This window comes from Lactuca virosa, chromosome 3 (assembly GCF_052849685.1).
Source record: "Lactuca virosa cultivar CGN04683 chromosome 3, Lactuca_virosa_CGN04683_v6, whole genome shotgun sequence".
Taxonomy (NCBI): Eukaryota; Viridiplantae; Streptophyta; class Magnoliopsida; order Asterales; family Asteraceae; genus Lactuca; species Lactuca virosa.
The window spans coordinates 7,004,529-7,022,684 of NC_136428.1; the positions used below are offsets into that span (position 1 = coordinate 7,004,529).

The 18,156-nt window shown below is 34.3% G+C and overlaps 1 protein-coding gene across 3 annotated transcripts; it reads right to left on the bottom strand.

Moving 5' to 3' along the window:
• Positions 1–10,023: 10,023 nt before the first annotated feature.
• LOC145165157 (labd-13Z-ene-9,15,16-triol synthase, chloroplastic-like) lies at positions 10,024–13,739 on the bottom strand. 3 transcript variants are annotated; one of them, XM_079083837.1, is made up of 7 exons: positions 12,688–13,739; positions 11,658–12,558; positions 11,481–11,556; positions 11,287–11,391; positions 10,991–11,087; positions 10,702–10,908; positions 10,024–10,420 (listed from the first exon to the last, which is right to left on the bottom strand). In XM_079083837.1, the coding sequence occupies exons 1-2, from the start codon at positions 13,636–13,638 to the stop codon at positions 11,938–11,940; spliced, it is 1,572 nt and encodes a 523-aa protein (XP_078939963.1). In that variant the 5' UTR covers positions 13,639–13,739; the 3' UTR covers positions 10,024–10,420; positions 10,702–10,908; positions 10,991–11,087; positions 11,287–11,391; positions 11,481–11,556; positions 11,658–11,937. The 3 variants fall into 3 exon arrangements, with proteins under 3 accessions (XP_078939963.1, XP_078939964.1, XP_078939961.1); XM_079083838.1 differs by having other exon boundaries at positions 10,024–10,417; positions 10,991–11,391; XM_079083835.1 differs by having other exon boundaries at positions 10,991–11,391.
• Positions 13,740–18,156: the final 4,417 nt, after the last annotated feature.

Consider the following 18,156-nt stretch of genomic DNA (forward strand, 5'->3'; position numbering starts at 1 on the left):
CAAGCGGTGGCCATGAGACAAGAAAACCGCAAGAGGGAGCAAGTAACCGGGCAGATTTCGGCTTTTGAGACAGATAGCAGGGGGCTTTTGACTCTCCATGGGCGGGTATGGGTGCCATATACGCGTGGAGTCCGGCGGATTTTGATGGAGGAGGCCTATAAGTCGAGGTTTTCTATCCACCCGGGGGCCACGAAGATGTACATGGATTTAAAGCATAGTTATTGGTGGCCATGTATGAAGAGAGATGTGGCATGGGTTGTAGAAAGATGTTTGACCTGTTGCAAGGTCAAGGCAGAGCACCAGCGCACTCATGGCAAGTTGCAGCCTCTGGAGGTTCCCCTTTGGAAGTGGGAACAGATTTCTATGGGTTTCATAACCAAGTTACCGAGGACTGCGAGGGGTGTGGACACTATTTAGGTGATAGTGGATCGGTTGAAAAAGAGTGTTCACTTCCTAGCTATAAGTGAGAACTCTTCCGCGGAGAAGTTGGCAGAGATCTATGTTCGAGAGGTGGTGGCTCAGTACTGGGTGCCGACATCTATTGTGTCCGACTGAGATGTGCGCTTTACTTCCAGATTCTGGAAGAGATTTCAGGAGGAGTTGGGTACCAGGCTACATTTTAGCACCGCGTACCATCCGAAGACGGATGGGCAGAGCAAGCAGACTATTCAGTCACTCTAGGATATGTTACGCACTTGCGTTATTGATTTTGGTGGGAGTTGGGACTCCTACCTTCCTTTGGCTAAATTTTCTTACAACAACAGCCACCATTCCAGCATTGGGATGCCTCCCTTTGAGATTTTATATGGGAGGAGGTGCCGGACTCCTATCTGTTGGGGGAGGTCGGGCAGAGATTTATGGGGAGCACCGAGATAGTGCTCAGGACGACAGAGCGTATCCAGCAGGTCAGACAGAGGTTGCTGACGGCCCAGAGTCGACAGAAAAGTTACACAGATCGACAGCGTTCCGAGCTAGAATTTTAGGTTGGTGACTTTGTTCTCCTGAAGGTATCACCATGGAAGGGGGTGATCCGATTCAGGAAGCGGGGCAAGTTGGGTCCTAGATTCATTGGTCCTTTTAGGATGGTCACTCGAGTGGCAAAGGTAGCTTATCGGTTAGAGCTGCCTGCAGAGCTGAGTCAGATTCATGACACCTTCCATGTATCCCAGTTGAGGAAGTATGTAGCTGATGAGACGGTCGTGGTTCCTTTAGAGGACATTTAGATTGATGATCGTCTGAATTATATTGAACGGCCGGTGGCGATAGTGGATAGGAGAGTGAAGACTTTGAGGAACAAGGAAGTAAACTTGATCAGAGTTCAGTGGCAGCACCGTAGAGGCTTGGAGTCGACTTGGGAGCCAGAATCCAAGATGGGTGAGCAGTATCCAGAGCTGCTTCCGGAAGATGACTTTGAGGGCGAAGTCTGATTCTAGTGGGGGAGAATTGTAACATCCCCAAAAGGAGGTATAACTTCTTAACCTTAATCTTTTATGTGTATGACAAGTCTAGTCCTTATTGTGAAAAGGTGGCATATGAATACGTAGGGCGTACGCATGTGTACGCTCAGCGTACTCATGCACGTATCATGGACACGGAGGCCACCTAGTACGCTGGGCGTACCAGGGGGTACACTGCGCATACTAGGATCAGAATGGAACCCTATTATCTTCTTGTGTCCCTATTTAAAGAACATGATGGCCTCATTTCTAGCCACCATTATCAGCCTCCAACCCCTTCCAAACCCTAATCCCGTTTCCATAGCTTGTATGAGTGCTTGTGGCTTATTTGAGTGTTATTGTGAAGCTTTTGGTGGAGAAGGAACCTTGAAGGAAGGATAACTTGTGCTTCTAGCTTGTGGATCTGAGCTCTACTTCAGATTGTGCATCTTCTAGAGGAGGAGTCTAGACCGGCAGTTCGGGTGCGAGGTTACTTGCTTTTCTACGAGAGGTGAGTCTTCTCACTATACTTACCTGTGTGGTGATGCATGTATTGACCAGAAGGTCTTATTTGTATTAATTACCGGAGGGTCTTATGACCAGAGGGTCCATACCGAGACGTGAGACCGGAGGGTCTTCACTGGGACACATGACTGGAGGGTTATTATCGTGATACAGCCATGAGAGGTTAATTATTTTGTGTATGTGGTATTTCGGGAAACTCACTAAGCTTCGTGCTTACAGTGTTGGTGTAAATGTGTTTCAGGTATATCTCAGGATCGCGGGAAGGCGCCGACATGATTATACACACTCGTCTACTGATGGGATATTTGTGGATTTCTGGGATATTATGACTTTGTTTTGTGGTGTTATGTATTTGACAATTATATTTGACATGAGATGGTATTAAAAGCTATGTTTTTGGGAAATTTTAAAATGAAAAATTCGGTTGAAAATTTTGAGTGTTACAATTGCCATGATGCTGAAAGATCAAGGACTAAATGTGTAACTCTTGAGTCTTATTTCCAATCTGTCCAGATGGAAAAAGGAATGCAACAGCAATAGCTAACCATCAGCAACAATAACGAACCACAAACTTCCAAAAAAAATTAATCCTTCTCATTCGCTATCAATCATACTTAATGAGGAACCATAATTTTTCGTTTTAAATCCTTGAAACCTAATAACGAACCATCAAACATTCGGCCTCAAAGCCACTTCAATAACGAACCACCTACTTCCCAAATTTGATTCCCAGTTACATCAAGTGTGAGACTTAGCAAATGTGAACCAGCATATAATCTGCAAAGCACCGACATCCCAAAAATTTCAACCAATTTTGAAGTCTCGAACCATTATCGGACCATAAATCCGACATCAACCTGTGATGTCTAAATTTCGATACTCCAATTCCAAACCTCTCAAACGAAGTCAAGAACCCTCTTCTCTATCAAACTTGTTTTATCCTTCGATTTCCAATTCTGACCTTCAATACTAAAGCTCGTTTGAACAAATCAATTCGACCCTTTTCCTCCAGCTTCATTATCAAAGAAACACAGTATCAACAATGAAGCAAATATCCAACTTCTCAGTCGATATTCAATTCCTTCGTTATCCAAAATCAATATCACGCCCTTGATTGTCAAAACCATTGTTGTCAAAATCGCGATCCTGATCGTAGGATCTTACGATCCTACGATCCTAGGTATGAAAAACGATCTGGATCGTAAAAGGATCGTATTTGGTGTAGGATCGCAGGTATGATCGTAAGATCGTAGGTAGGATCGTAGGATCGAGATCCGATCCGATCCTACATTCCCTTGAATTTTCTTTTTATTTATTTATTTATTTATTTTTTTGCAAATGAGTTTTTTTGCAAATGAATTTTTTTACATTTTTATGTCTTTTACCCTTTACCAATTTACCAATTTATTATTTATTATTTTGTATTGTGACTTATGACTAATATTTTGAAGTTTTTATAACTTTTGAACGAAAAATTGAATGTTTAACATATTTTTCATGATTAAAAATTAAAAATTAAAATAATATTTTATTTTGTGGGATCTTAGGATCCCGATCCCGATCTTACGATTCTGATCTTGCAAACCCAAAAACGATCCTCGGTAGGATCCCGATCTTGACAACTTTGGTCAAAACTCCTCACAAAACCATTAACAAAGCAAAAAAAAAAATCAATTTTGACTTTTTCACAGTTGACTTTCATGATTTCAGCTTTGACAATGGAAATCGAATTCACAGGCAAGTTTCGATTATTAATTTTTAATTGACAATTACTTCACAAATCGTTCATAACATCAAAACAATGATTCTTTCACTTATTCAACATAAATCATCGTGTTCATCATTGTTCTTCATCGGTTCTTCAAAATCGTATTTTCACATTCACAGGTAGTTCATTCAAGCCACCAAATCATTCTTTCTATATCAAAATTCAGATTCATCAAACAGTGTTCACCAATTCCATCCATGAATGAGAAATTTGAAAATCAATCGATGAGTTTTTCAGAATAATATTCGAATCGATTGATAAACCAGATCAATATTATCAAAAGAATAAAAATAATGATAATTAACCACGAATAAGATAAAAATCGATTGAAAATAAGATTCGGATAACCGACAAGTAGATGAATTGAGAGTATTCAACAAAGATTTGGGCTCGAATATGTATAATGAACAGTAAGGATTTGAAGAATATGGTTCTGAATGAATCAATCAGTGAACAGTAACAAACTCAATGTTTGGGCTTGAATTTGGACTCAATGAACAGTAATGAGATCAACAATTTTGATTCAACTCAAATTTGGCTTAAGATCTATGAATCAAATTTTGGGATAAAGTTTTATGGTTCAATTGATTGGTTTAGATAAAAAAAAAGAAAACAATTGAATCAATAAGATTCGGAATGAAAATAAAATAGATCCAATGGAGAGACTCATCAAAAATAAATTTTGTATCTATTACTCTATTAATGTGAAAATATTGTCATGTAGGATCATTGATCGTGAAATAATTGTTTAAACTTTTAAGATTAAATGTGTAGTTGACATTTGATTCCACTATTTTCAACTTTTTTTTATCTCAATTGAACTTTCTATATATATATATATATATATATATATATATATATATATATATATATATATATATATATATATATATTAACTGTCTTATAAAACATATTTGACAAATCTTGAATTTTAAGAGGTACAACTTTTTAAACAATATATACAAACATTTTATGCAATCACTAACTAGTATTACAATTCAGCTTCAAAATTCAAAATTTCCTTATCTCAACCCCTTACCTTTTATACTTTTTTATGGAGTGCATGATTAATTATAGAAAAGATAACCACTCATAAAGTTTATCTTCGTATATAGCCACCTTCTCATTTTATCATCCTAATATTCAAGTTTGAAATTCAAATCCACGTAAACTTTTATATGAAGATAAACCCTATATGTTTCTTTGATTCTCCTCGGTGCGTCTCCAGCAATACTCATATTCAACAGTTTTTTTATTCTTAGGTTTGTATTTTTGCTTCTTTTTTTTTTGATTTTTGGTATATCATCATTGTTTTTTTTTTCATTTTTTTCATTTTTTTAATTTCCCTCATTTTATTGGCTTCTTTTGTGCTTGAATTCGTTTCAGGAACCAAGTCTCTCAAAAAATTTATTGTTAAATCTGGTACAACTTTTCTTTCCACCAGAAAGTTTTTTCTTAGTTTTTATCTTTAATGTTCTTGCTAAAATTTCAATCTTTTTATCACATATTAGCTTGTTGAACTAACTCTATATCATTCATGTAGTGGCAAAACATTTTTTTAATCCTTATTATAAGTAGCTTACATTACATGGTTGCACTTGTAAGAGGATGCTTCACAAGTACACATCATTTGAAGGTAATATATAATTGTGTTTGTTTCTTTAAAATATCAGAAAATATTAAATATAGAGAATAGCTGGCCCCATGGTCCATCTATTAATCCCAAACATTTTTTTCATCAAATGTAATAAACTTCATTTGAATATGTAATAATCAAGTACAAAGAAGTTAATATTTAAGCAATCAATAGTTAAAGGTTTGAAGTTAATGTGATACGCATCAAAAGTCAAAGAAGATTTTATCCACATTTACAATAAATTAATAAATAAATTAACGTACATTGATTTTTAGCATGTTGCTCATTCTAACATATTACAAACATAAACATATGCAAATGACATTTTACCTAATGACTTTCTTCCCAAATCTTTTACAATAATAAATTTTATATATATGGCCGCATTGCGCGGGTTACTAGTATATATATATATATATATATATATATATATATATATATATATATATATATATATATATATATATATATATATATATATATATATATATATATATATATATATATATATATATATATATATGGGCTACCCGTGCAATGCGGCGGGCGGTAAATGAGGGAGGGGTGAATAGATTTATTTCGCCTAATAGTTGTAGCAACAACAAATGCATAGAGTTTGTAGCGAGGGATTAGTCGGTGCGCGAAAGCTGGCCCGGAAACCCTCGTTAGGGTAGTTCCTTTTCCAAAAAAAAACAACAAATGCACAGAGTTTATGTTTTAACATCAATAAATACTCCACACATGGTGAATTTTTTTTTTCGAACAGTTTTCTTTTCAACGGACGGTGAATGTTTAAACAACATATACACCACATATGCCACAAGCTCTAGTTATATGGCTCTAGGTTCTAATTATTCGAGTAAATGTAGAAATTGAATGATTAATAATCATTGTTTTCGTTGACCTGATCATGCTTCCTTTTCAACTCATGCTCAATAAAAAATGCTTGTAAAGTTTTTACGTTCTCCACTAATATTAGAGCTTTGAGCTACTTTTCTATATCATCGAAAGAATTTAGTTTAATAACATTTTTAAAAATCTAACTATATTTTCAACTTTTTTCTTATATGATGATGTTTAAGAGTATTTGCAAAACCAAAGAAGTAATCAAATATACATACGAAGTCAAATTGATGTAGTTTCAAATACGAATGATCTGAAACAAAGTCTAACGCTAACACGTTCTTATTTACTAAAAAATAAATCGTTTAACAGTCAACACAATATAAATTATAATTTTTTTCTACACACACCCAAACTTCAAAATAATACACCATGTTCAACTGAAATATTAAATTTATTTTAAAGTTTTATGCAAATAAGTTAGCTCTCATTATTTTAGGAAATTTTTTGATAATGTCTTTTTTTTAACAGAAAAATCCCGATTATTTAATTTTACACGTTAATTTGTTATTTCGTGTTAAATTAAAAATAATGACTTCTTCGTTAATTTTGGAAAAATATTAAAAAATCGGGACTTTATTATTAAAATAAACTTTAAGATTTTACCAAAAATTTTTCCAGAATAGAACTTTTCTACCTAAATAATGTGACTTTGCCATAATAATTTATAGTAATCAAACAAACACTAAAAATATCTACCAAAACAAAATGTGACATTCTTAGTCTCACCACAAATTTACCATATTTTGTGGCCAATGCCTACATATTCGACTATTTAACCTATAAGAAATTTGTGATCAAATCACATCAAATAGATACTAATTTTTTGGAAAGTATGCTTTCAAAATTTATTGCAATTGCAAGTAAAAGAAAAGGCAAGCAATACTTTGTAAAGGAATCTCAATCAGTTTGAGGACTGAGCCTTAAGACTTTTAGTGTTGATAATTAAAAGTGTAGTTAACAATTGATACAAAAAAGGAATATGTTGTATAAATTCAATTTGTTTTACGATGAGTTTTTATTAAATAACAAGTAAATAAGAAACATGAAGCACTGTAAAGTTAGTAAAAGTGTCATAGACATCATACAGATAAAAGTATTACTTTGTATATTCAATCCCAAATCCAGAGGAAATTACAGAAAATGAAACAACTAATTTTTAAAATCATTAAAATAATATATGATATTGAAAGTGTAAATGGGAACATCTTGAGTATCAAATGAACTACCTGGATTTAGGATGCTTTATCGGATTCGATTTGCATAATTTATATCCATACCTACAAGCAAAAACAAAGATACAAAGAATAAAGTTCATCTTATAATCAATAATCAAGAAATGATAATTAAATCCAAACATATTTCTTCGCACACAAATTCTTAAAAAGAAGAAAGCTTTTGTATGCTTTCCATTCAACTTCCTTCTTGTAAGTAACCACTACATATTTTTAATCCAATACCAAATCATATGAAGTCTTTCAAGTCGGATAGAAAAACTAATCACTGATAAAATCGACTTCTCACTCTAGAATCAAATGTGGAGTCAATTATTTAGGTGTCAAAGGGAACCAAAAACATCATACGATCAAAAAAAGATGATTAAACCAAATTTAAACTTGTATATGATGATTAAACCTAATAAATATATGTATAATATGCAACCAAAAATCAGGTAAACCTAAAAACCTAGTAAAATTAGATAGAGATAAACTATAGCCGAGAGCAATAATTGTTAGAGTTACCTGAGCGGATCGATATCCAAGCGGACTCAAATACCCTATGAAACCATGGTACTTGTAGTTTCATATATAACTCAATGTATTTTAAAAAAAAAACAAATCAAGCCTACTAAGCAGTAGAAGCATAACCATTAGAAAAATAAGCCACCAATGGATCCATGAAATCTGGAATCAAAGGAGTGATGGACCTATCTAAAGGTTGGTTTTGACCATTACCGGTGTATGTTCTATCCCGTAAAGGCTACATGGTAAATACATGAAATTAGAAGATGAAAATGAAAAGTAGTGTAGCATGGTATTGCATGATGCCCATTGCTCACCTTTTTGTCGGGTCACAAATTTTCAAAAAAATCGGCAGCTTCTGTAACAAAATAATTTAAGGAGATACACTTATTTTCCAAATAAACTTTGAAATATAAACATTGATAGAGAATAGTAAATCTACTAACACAAAGAAATTAATCATATCCCAAATCCCTCATGATACCCTGCACTTACACTATAGTCATCTTCGTACATGAAATCAGCCATAGTTGTGGTACTATCTATGGTGAAAGACAAAGCAGTTGTGGTGGTGGTAATTTTGATGTTCTTCAACGCCACTTTCTTTAGATCTACTGTCACATACGGTTGTGGTTAGACAAAGCAGCGACAACCGTGTTGGTGTAGCAAAGCTTGTGGTGATGGTTAGGAAAAGCAACGACGACAACTTTATTGGTGGAGATGAACAGCAGTAACGGTCGTGGTGGTGGTGAGGCAAACCGGCGGCGGCCATATTGGCATTAAGGGTGCAGAGCAACAAATCGATTATGGTTCTTTATAGGTGTAGCAGCGAAAAAATAAGAGTTGGATTTTAGGGTTTGGAGGTGAAACTTGTTTACGCTTTCCAAAATTTGTGACATTAGACGCATCAAATGATATATAGCATTATAGGGTTGTGCAACATGTAATAAGATTTGTACCTCTTAAAATTCAAGAAATACCTAATATGCTTATATATATATATATATATATATATATATATATATATATATATATATATATATATATATATATATATACTAGCCGTTTACCCGCACCAAGCGACGGGTGCACATAGTTTAATTTGACAATTATTTTCATTCGGAAACATGTTATATTCTAAGGAACACAAGTTATTTTTCTACAAATCCTTTCCTTTCGTGTTTATTGTTCATAAATAAATGAAACAGTCAAGTTCTCTCCCGAAGTATAAATTAAGAATCGAACTTTTGGAATCATATCTTATTTCAGAAAACAAAAAATGTATCGAAAAATAACATTAATATTATTGTATAAATCTATATTGTAAGTTGTTGGGTTCGATTAAAAATAAAAATATGTAAAGACACTAACAGTATTACAGATGACATGCATGGTTGTTATTAAACCTAAAATATCCTTTTTATATATTCGTATATGAATTTATTTATATATTCGTACATAAAGTGTCTTTTTACTTATTTCGGTTAAGTATGCTTCTGTATAGAATTTGTTCTACTGTATATTTAAAAAATCTATTGGTAAGAGAGGTACGATTGCTAATAAGAAAACAATATGAAACATATAAAAATGATCATATTTAAAAAATGTTTTAATTTTCAACTAAGCGGTGATAACAAAAATCACAAGGACCATTTTATAGATTACTCTAGATGAAATTTATAAGTAGTGGAACTTTTATTTAGATTGATCCAAGTTTGACCCAAGTTGAATATTTATATTTGGTAACTAAAATTTAAACGAAAATTATTAATTTGTTATAGCATAAAGTGGCAATAAAATGATAAACATTGTCGACAAATTTGCCCTTGAAGTATAAACAAAACACTTGATACATGCTCTTATTATAGGTCTATTACCAATCTTTTGGAATTTGGACAGATTAGCCTGAGCACATTGAAGATACAGTAAAAACTATCTCACTAACATATGATTTCTCCTGTCCAAGCTCCTAAAAACTATTTTCTTAAAATAAAAGATTATGTATCAATGTCATTGGGCTGCAAACACAGATTGCATAGTCATTAATAATTATATGATGATATTTGCTTATATGTATGTACAGACCGATTGCAAACGCCAATAATGGTTTTTTTCTTTACAATCATTGTGATGTAGCTAGAAATTACATTACTGATTATGGTAATGGATCAAATTCGTTATTGAGTTCCGGTATGCAAAACCATTATCAACAATTTCGTTTGACCAAATCCAATGCAAGTTACCAAATCGTCAATGTCATTAATCATTAAAAAAAAGTAAGTTGCTATTTCTTGTACTTATAGCCACCAGTTTTTAGAGTTAGATGCAACGAATACTGGCTCTAGATCGAATAGAGCGCAAAAGGATATTCTGAAGACTTGAAACATGGGGATGTAGCATCATTTAGCTTCTGGTGCACATAAAAAAAAGACAAATATCAATCCAAAGTCTTGCTATTATAATCAACACACTTGTCACTTTTATTGCATCAATTACCTTTATGTCTACTAATTATAATGTTTTTATTTACATTAATTATTATATCTAATTTGATCGATAAAATGAAACAATTTTAGCAAATAAGTGTTTAATGAAACTATTTCATCATTTATTTGGAATTTCATGATATTACGCAGTGCTTAAAACACCAGTAAATAAATTCACAATGAGTATGACTTGTATTTAGCTTACCACAAACAGACTGGAATCATCTTTGACCAAGTAAACTCAAGTCATGTTTCACAAACTCCCAAACATGGTTTGATGTTAAAACTTTCTGGTAGTAATTTATAAACTTTAACCCCCAGTCCATCAACAGGACATTTAGGTAATCGGAAGCCATCAACCGCCAATAAATTAGTGAAACAAACTCCTTTTTGTCTAAAAATGTAGCTTTTCCTAATAAGGATACAAAAAAATTCATGTTAAGCAAAAACAAATCAGGATTCTTGAAGAAAGTAATACATGAGAGTAAGATTACCTTCTTGGGCTTCTTTTTTAAATCAGCCAAAGTGGGTTTAAGGATTTAAGAAAATTTCACAAAATATAAGATAAGAAACCCATTACAACATTTCAATCTGTCAAAAAAACACAAGATCTTATATGTACGTGTGATAAAAAAATACCAGAAAGATGGACTGGGGAATGTTGTTTACCACAGAATCTGAACTTACTCATCATGACGGGATTGGGTGCAAATGCAATTTGACAATACTTTAATTGCTTTGCAAACACATATTAACAATAAAACCAATAAAATTATTTTTTGATACATACCTGTAATTTGGTTTAAAAGATGCAGATAATTAGCTACCTCATCCTTTCCTCCTCCTTCCATGGTAAGGTGTGGTCCATTTGGAATTAGATAGTAATTACTATTAACTAAATTTTATAAAGAGGAAAACATCAAATTGTCATCTAATGCAAGAAAATCTGGAGAACACACGGATCAGATCAATTCATTGTCATACCTATTTCTCTTATACTTCAGTTAGCCAATATCAATCAAGATCAGGGGCATGTTGGAACCATATAGTAGGTGCTGGTCTGAAACATAATATATGAGCAAAACTAAAGAGTTTAGCAAATTTTTGTTTAAAACTCCTTGTAACCATTTAATTCCAACGTATTAGGATGGGGTACATTACCTTCCGGTGTTAATTACTTGATAAATCCAATAAAAATGCCATTAACACCCATGGTTATGTCAAAAGGAAGAACGTTTGAGGTCAACAATGATGATCCAGGAATTTCATTTCCTGAAGGCGTAAAACATGAAAAAAAAGTAAAAGGCATAAAAATCTAGGGTTTCCTTTCACCCTTTCTCTCCAATCGATTTCTGATTCCTCATTTGTCTCTGCAACATGTTTAAATTGAAAAATAGTCGAGCTTTGCTAGTGTTAGCCCGTATACAACTTAATAATTATGTCACTTGTACATAGTCGAGCTTGAGAATCTTGGTGTGGGAATTGCCATGAGAGCAACCTTCTTCTTCAACACAATCCCAAACTTTTCAGATAGATCATGCTTCTCTCCGGGAGCCAATTCCCAGTCAAAAGAATGAATAAGCGATGCAAGCAAAAGCATAAACATTCGCTCCGCCATTGCAGTCCCTGCACATATCCTCCGGCCAGAACCAAATGGAAAATAATTGAAGTCATTGCCACTATAATCCCACTCGTTAACCAAGAACCTTTCAGGACTAAACTCCGATGGGTTTTCCCAAATGGTGGGGTCTCTATGTATTGCCCATGCATTGATGAACACTCGAGCACCTTTTGGAACCATGTAGCCACCGATTACACACGATTCACTTGGGCAATGTGGGACCAATAGCGGAAGTGTTGGGTGTAAACGAAGAACTTCTTTCATGATGGCGTATAAGTATGGCAGTTTGTTGATGTGGGATTCTTCCACTATGTTGTCTTTTCCGACCACCGTCTCTAATTCTTGTTGTGCCTTTTTCAGTATTTCCGGTTGGTTCATCATCTCAGCCAGCGCAAACTCAACAGTATTTGATGTCGTATCCGTCCCTCCCACCACCATATCCTGGAAAGTTTCCAAATTTACATAAAAATTAAGTCAACTAGTGTAATAATTAAAAGGTGAGTTGTCCAGTTTCGATTCAGTTTTTATAGTTATAGACTCATAGAAAGTTATAATCACTCGAGCATTTACCATGAGCAAGGCTTTTAGATGCACCATTGTGAATGGTGTTTTGGAATCTTTGTCGTCTTCACGCTGCAACAAGAACTGTAAAAAGTCTTTGTTTTCATCGCCACTCATCTTCCTCCTTTGAGCAATCATGGTCTCAAATATTCCATCGAATCTTTTCGCCAACACTTTCATGTTTTTTTGAACTCCCTGAAGATCAAACCTGGCCAGACCCGGATAAAAGTCAGACAAGTTCGGCATCCCTAAGTATCCGGTCATCTCGTTGATCACTTGCCGGAACTCCGCTCCAAGGCTCTCCCTATCCTCCGCCTTCACCGTGCCGCCCCACAGCATACCGGTAATCACATTCAACACGGTCAAGAACATCTGCTCACCTACGTTGACCGGCGATCCGGCCCGGTTGTACAAGTAATTCACGGTGTTACGGATCTCTCTCCGCCGGAGAGAGTAAACGGAATCCAAAGTTTGGTTGCTAAGCATTTCACGAACAACAATCTTTCTCAACATCCGCCATTGATCGCCATATGGGGACCAGACAATGTCGTTTCCACCATACGCCGCCTCGACGCCAGCAACCGGAACATCTCTGTTGGCGAAGGTGGTGTCGTTGAGTTTAAGCACTTCACGGGCCAAGGCCGGAGAAGTGATTAGGATTCCCAGTTTTTTACCGAGCCAGAGCCTGGAAATCGGACCGTAGGTCTTTGCGAGAGAGGCGAAATAGGAGTGGAGCTCTGGATCAAGAGACAGGAGGTTTCCGACGAGTGGCAGAGATCGTGGGCCGGGCGGCAGTGGCGGGTGGGTGTCCTTTGATATCAACATCCATACAAGCCAGAATATAGAAAGCATAGCTGCGATGATGAGAACGGTGCTAATGATTTCTTCATCGGCTCCATTGGCGCTTCCCCACCACCGTGAGCAGGCGTCAGATACGGCGGAGGTGATTAATTTGAACATCAGCAGAGAAGTAAGATTGAAAACGATCACGAATGAGTAGGTGTGTGGATTAAAAGTTAGAGATAATGTATATATGTTAAAAAGGGTCCTCAATGCCGAGTTTGCCGACCCAAGGATCTTCCTTCTTGTCAACCACAGGATGCTGGCCAACAAAAATACAAAAAGGATATTGTTAAGAAAATTTTAATTTTGTGACTTTTAGCGGTTTCGTCTTTTATTTTTTTTCCGATTTAAAGCATCACTTTTATTAACTTTGTTACATTTTTATCACTAGTTTACAGCCTTCTTAAAGTGTAACTCCCATGAAACCCTTAATTTGAAAATTTTTACACTTTTAGCTTAAGTGCGTTTTTTGTATTTTTAAACTTTTAATATTACTCATTTTTTTTTTCCAATTCAATATTATTAGCCTCTTTTGTTGACATCACAATGTTTTATAAAAGAAATGGGAAAAAAAATGTTAAGTTGGAGACACAAACACCAAACATTATGGGTGTATACATGTATCATAGGCAACAATGTATACTGCAGTAGGCTCAGGTGGACAGCTCATGGTGCGGTGAACACCACACTCATTGGGTGAGAGGTGGTGTCGTGAATCCCCCTACGCAAGAAGATTTCATTGTGCGGTATTCCACTTTTTTATTTTTAAAAAAAAAATATTATTAAATCATATATATTACAAAATTATAAAAACTAATTGTGAGACCCGTATACTACACGGGGTTAATTAAAAAAAGTTAAATATTAAAGTCTAAAGATCAAACAATTTTAAAGTAAAATTCAAAATAAATACCATCGAAATTATGAATAAGTACTACAATCAATACTAATAAAAAAACCGATCAACATATTTTAAAGAATTGTCTTTAATTATAAATTTCCAAAGACTTATTTGAATACAACATTAGATGTCATACAACTAATTTTATGGTCATTGTCTAAAATTAACATTTCTAATCCATATATTCTTTTAACTCTGGACAATGGAACATAAAATTGTTTATGAGGGAATACTTGTCTAAAAAACAACCTTACATTTGATACCAATTGTTCTTGACACTTATTTATTGTCATCACAAAACATAATAATAATAATAATAATAATAATAATAATAATAATAATAATAAAACATTATGACATACTTGAACTTCATAATACATAAAAATATAATGCAAGGCCAAATCAAATCTCACATATAGTAATCAAAATATTATATTTTAATAGACAAAATCTATTTAAAATCAATATGATATTATAAGAAAAAGTTGATAATCCAATGTTATAACTCCATGAGAGCTTGAACCAACTTTGAATCAAAGACCATTGTAGATAAAACTAAAATTCACAACAATTCGATTAAGGCATTGTATTTTAAAATAGTCACCAACTTTCTAATTATGATGTTATATAAACAAAGAAATTAAAGTTGGTTTCTATTTTATATTATAATTATGGGTTTTTATGCATATCATTGCTCTGCATCATCTTATCTAACTCAGACTCACCAATGTGTTTGAATATTTTTCCCTTAGCCTTCTCAATAATTAACCGACTTAATTTTCAGAACAATTGTTGATTTGAAAATTTTGTTGAAAACTGAGAATAATAGTAGTTGTTAAGGAAAAGAATCAAAACATTTTTGAATTTTGTAAAGAGATATATTGTTGCAACAAAAACATAAAATTAATGTCGTTAAACACAACATCTTCGTCAAGATGATTTTCGATGAACAAAACTTAAGGGATCCAAATTATAACAATGTACTTTGAAAGTACATTGCTCTAATTGGGACTAATTTTGTTTTTTGTATAAAGACTTGTCATAGTCTTATTTCAAAAAATAAAATAATTACGCGTGTCTTCATCTTATCTCAACGTTTAATACATAAAATTAATTAATTTTCTGAGTAATAGGATAATGTGTTAGTCAGATACTTTAAAGTTTAAAGAGGTAATAACAATTTCATATAAAAAGAGTTGATGCTATAACAATAAATTTAGTTTTTATGAAGTGTGATGTTTAATTGGTGGATATGGTTTCATTTTATTAACATTACAAGTCAAATGTTAAGTTAGGCACTTTAACGACCTTTTTTAAGGATCAAAAATGTTAAACAAAATATGGTTTCAAAGATGTTAAGGGGATAATATAGTGAAATTGTCATAAGCCAAAACCAAGTCCATGCAGTATCTATGATAATGACAAAAATGGTTTCAAATTTGTTTACTGTTATGTTTTTGGGCATTTAGGAATAACAAAAATGGTTTCAAATTTGTTTACTGCTATCTTTTTTGGGCATCTAGGAATAAGTTAGTTTGCCTTTCCACAAAAAATGTAATTTTTTATGGTAACAAAATAATAATATTGTAACGTCCCAAAAATAAGACTCGAAAATCTTTCATTATTAAATTAATAAAACAGTAAATCATATCATTGTTATAAAACCAAGGTAATCAAAGTTTATCAATACATCATCATTATCAGAGTAAATCACAAAATACGGAATCGAGTGGTGTGTGCTCCGCAATCATCCCGTGCTCTTTCCTTTGAAACCAAAAGTACATGAAACATAAACTGAAAACCGTAAGCACAAAGCTTAGTGAGTTCCTCAAAATACCACATACCATACATAACTAAACACATAATGGGCCCCACCCAATGAGTGTAACAGGCCTCGCCCACACTAGCATAACGGGCCCCGCCTACTGAGTATAACGGGCCCCACCCAAACTCATATAACGGGCCCCGCCCACTGAGTATAACGGGGCCCACCCAAACTCGCATAACGCCCCCTGTATACAAATCATATGAGCATAACAAGATAATAGCATACAGAATAACCATTGCGCCCCGCCCGACATCGGGCCTTGCCCGGTAAACATACCAACACATAGAACATGCAATAGTCACGAAGACATCTAGCATCCTAACATAATAAACCATGGGCCGACATTGGTGCCTTCGATCCACTAAACACAGTGAAGAGACTCACCTCAGACTGCTGAATCCCACATATAAATCTTTGGCCGCTGGCCCGCTAAAATCCCCGTGTTATCAATCACAAAATAACATCCAATTAATTATTGGATCCCGAATCACACTAAGAGTCCAAAATAGGGTAAAAGACCTTTTTACCCTTTACCCATCTTGGCCCAAGGCAAAAGCCCAATCCAATTGTTCAAAGAGCCCAACAAGGCCCAAGACAACTAAAGTCCAACATGGCCCAAAACCGAGAGCTCAAAAGTCTGAAGTCCAATCTGTTGAGTACGCGGGTCGTACTCAGCTTGTACGCTTAGTGTACTTTCTTAAGGGCTTGTACGCACAGCGTACCTGCTTGTACGCCCAAAGTACTCCAGCAACTTGGCCAACTTCCCATATTCAGCTCTTAATCGATTAAGACTTCAACCCAAACTCAGATCCGACTTCTTTAAGGTGGTCTATCACGTAAAGTTGCCAACTTTATGTGCATGCATGGCTTAATGGGGCTCTAGAGCTCAAAAGAGCTTAATAATTAACTTAACACATGCATAAGACCAAAACCACAATAAAGTTTTCACCTTTATGCTTAAGAAACCATTAATGTGCCCAGATCTACAAGGATAAGCTCCATAAACGTCCTTAGCTCACAAAACCAACTTAAAAGGGACCAAGCAAGCCAAGGAATAGATCTATGAAATGAGGTGAGAAGCTTTGAACTTTATACCTCAAAAGCCACGAAATGAAGGTGCTAAAGATGGATCTTAAGGCTCTCCGCCAAAGTATGAGTCTTCAAGCTTCTTCTTCTACCACTTCAAGATGCACAGCACCCACCAATGATCAAAACAATAGCTCAAAAGCACCACAAAAAGGCAAGCGACGAACTAGGGTTTTTAAAGGTATGGAGGCTGGTTAAACAAGGCCAAATGAGGCTATCTTATGGTTTATATAGGGTACAAGCCCTAAAATTAGGGTTTCTAAACTGCTCACGTATATGCATGAGCTCCGCGACCAACATGCATTAGTACGTTTTTCATTGTGTGGTGAACACCACACTCATTGGGTGAGAGGTGGTGTGGTGAATCCCCTATGCAAGAAGATTTCATTGTGTGGTTTTTCATTTTTTTTATTTTTTATTTTTAAATTTATCATTAAATCATATATATTACAAAATTATAAAAACTAATTGTGAGACCCGTATATTACACGAGTTTAATTAAAAAAAGTTAAATATTAAAGTCTAAAGATCAAACATTTTTAAAGTAAAATTTCGAAATAAATATCATCGAAATTATGAATAAGTAAGTACTACAATCAATACTAATAAAAAAACCGATCAACATATTTTAAATAATTGTCTTTAATCACAAATTTCCAAAGACTTATTTGAATACAACATTAGATGTCATATAACTAAGTTTATGGTCATTGTCTAAAATTAACATTTCTAATCCATATCTTCTTTTAACTTTGGACAATGGAAGATAAAACTGTCTATGAGGGAATATTGATTGTCTTAAAAACAACCTCACATTTGA

What these genes read in the sequence shown, in the direction of transcription:
- LOC145165157 (XM_079083837.1), bottom strand. Translation starts at nt 13,638, where the DNA reads ATGTTCAAATTAATCACCTCCGCCGTATCTGACGCCTGCTCACGGTGG. An exon ending in ATCTAAAAGCCTTGCTCATG is followed by an intron (nt 12,559 to 12,687) that starts GTAAATGCTCGA and finishes GAAACTTTCCAG; the next exon opens with GATATGGTGGTGGGAGGGAC.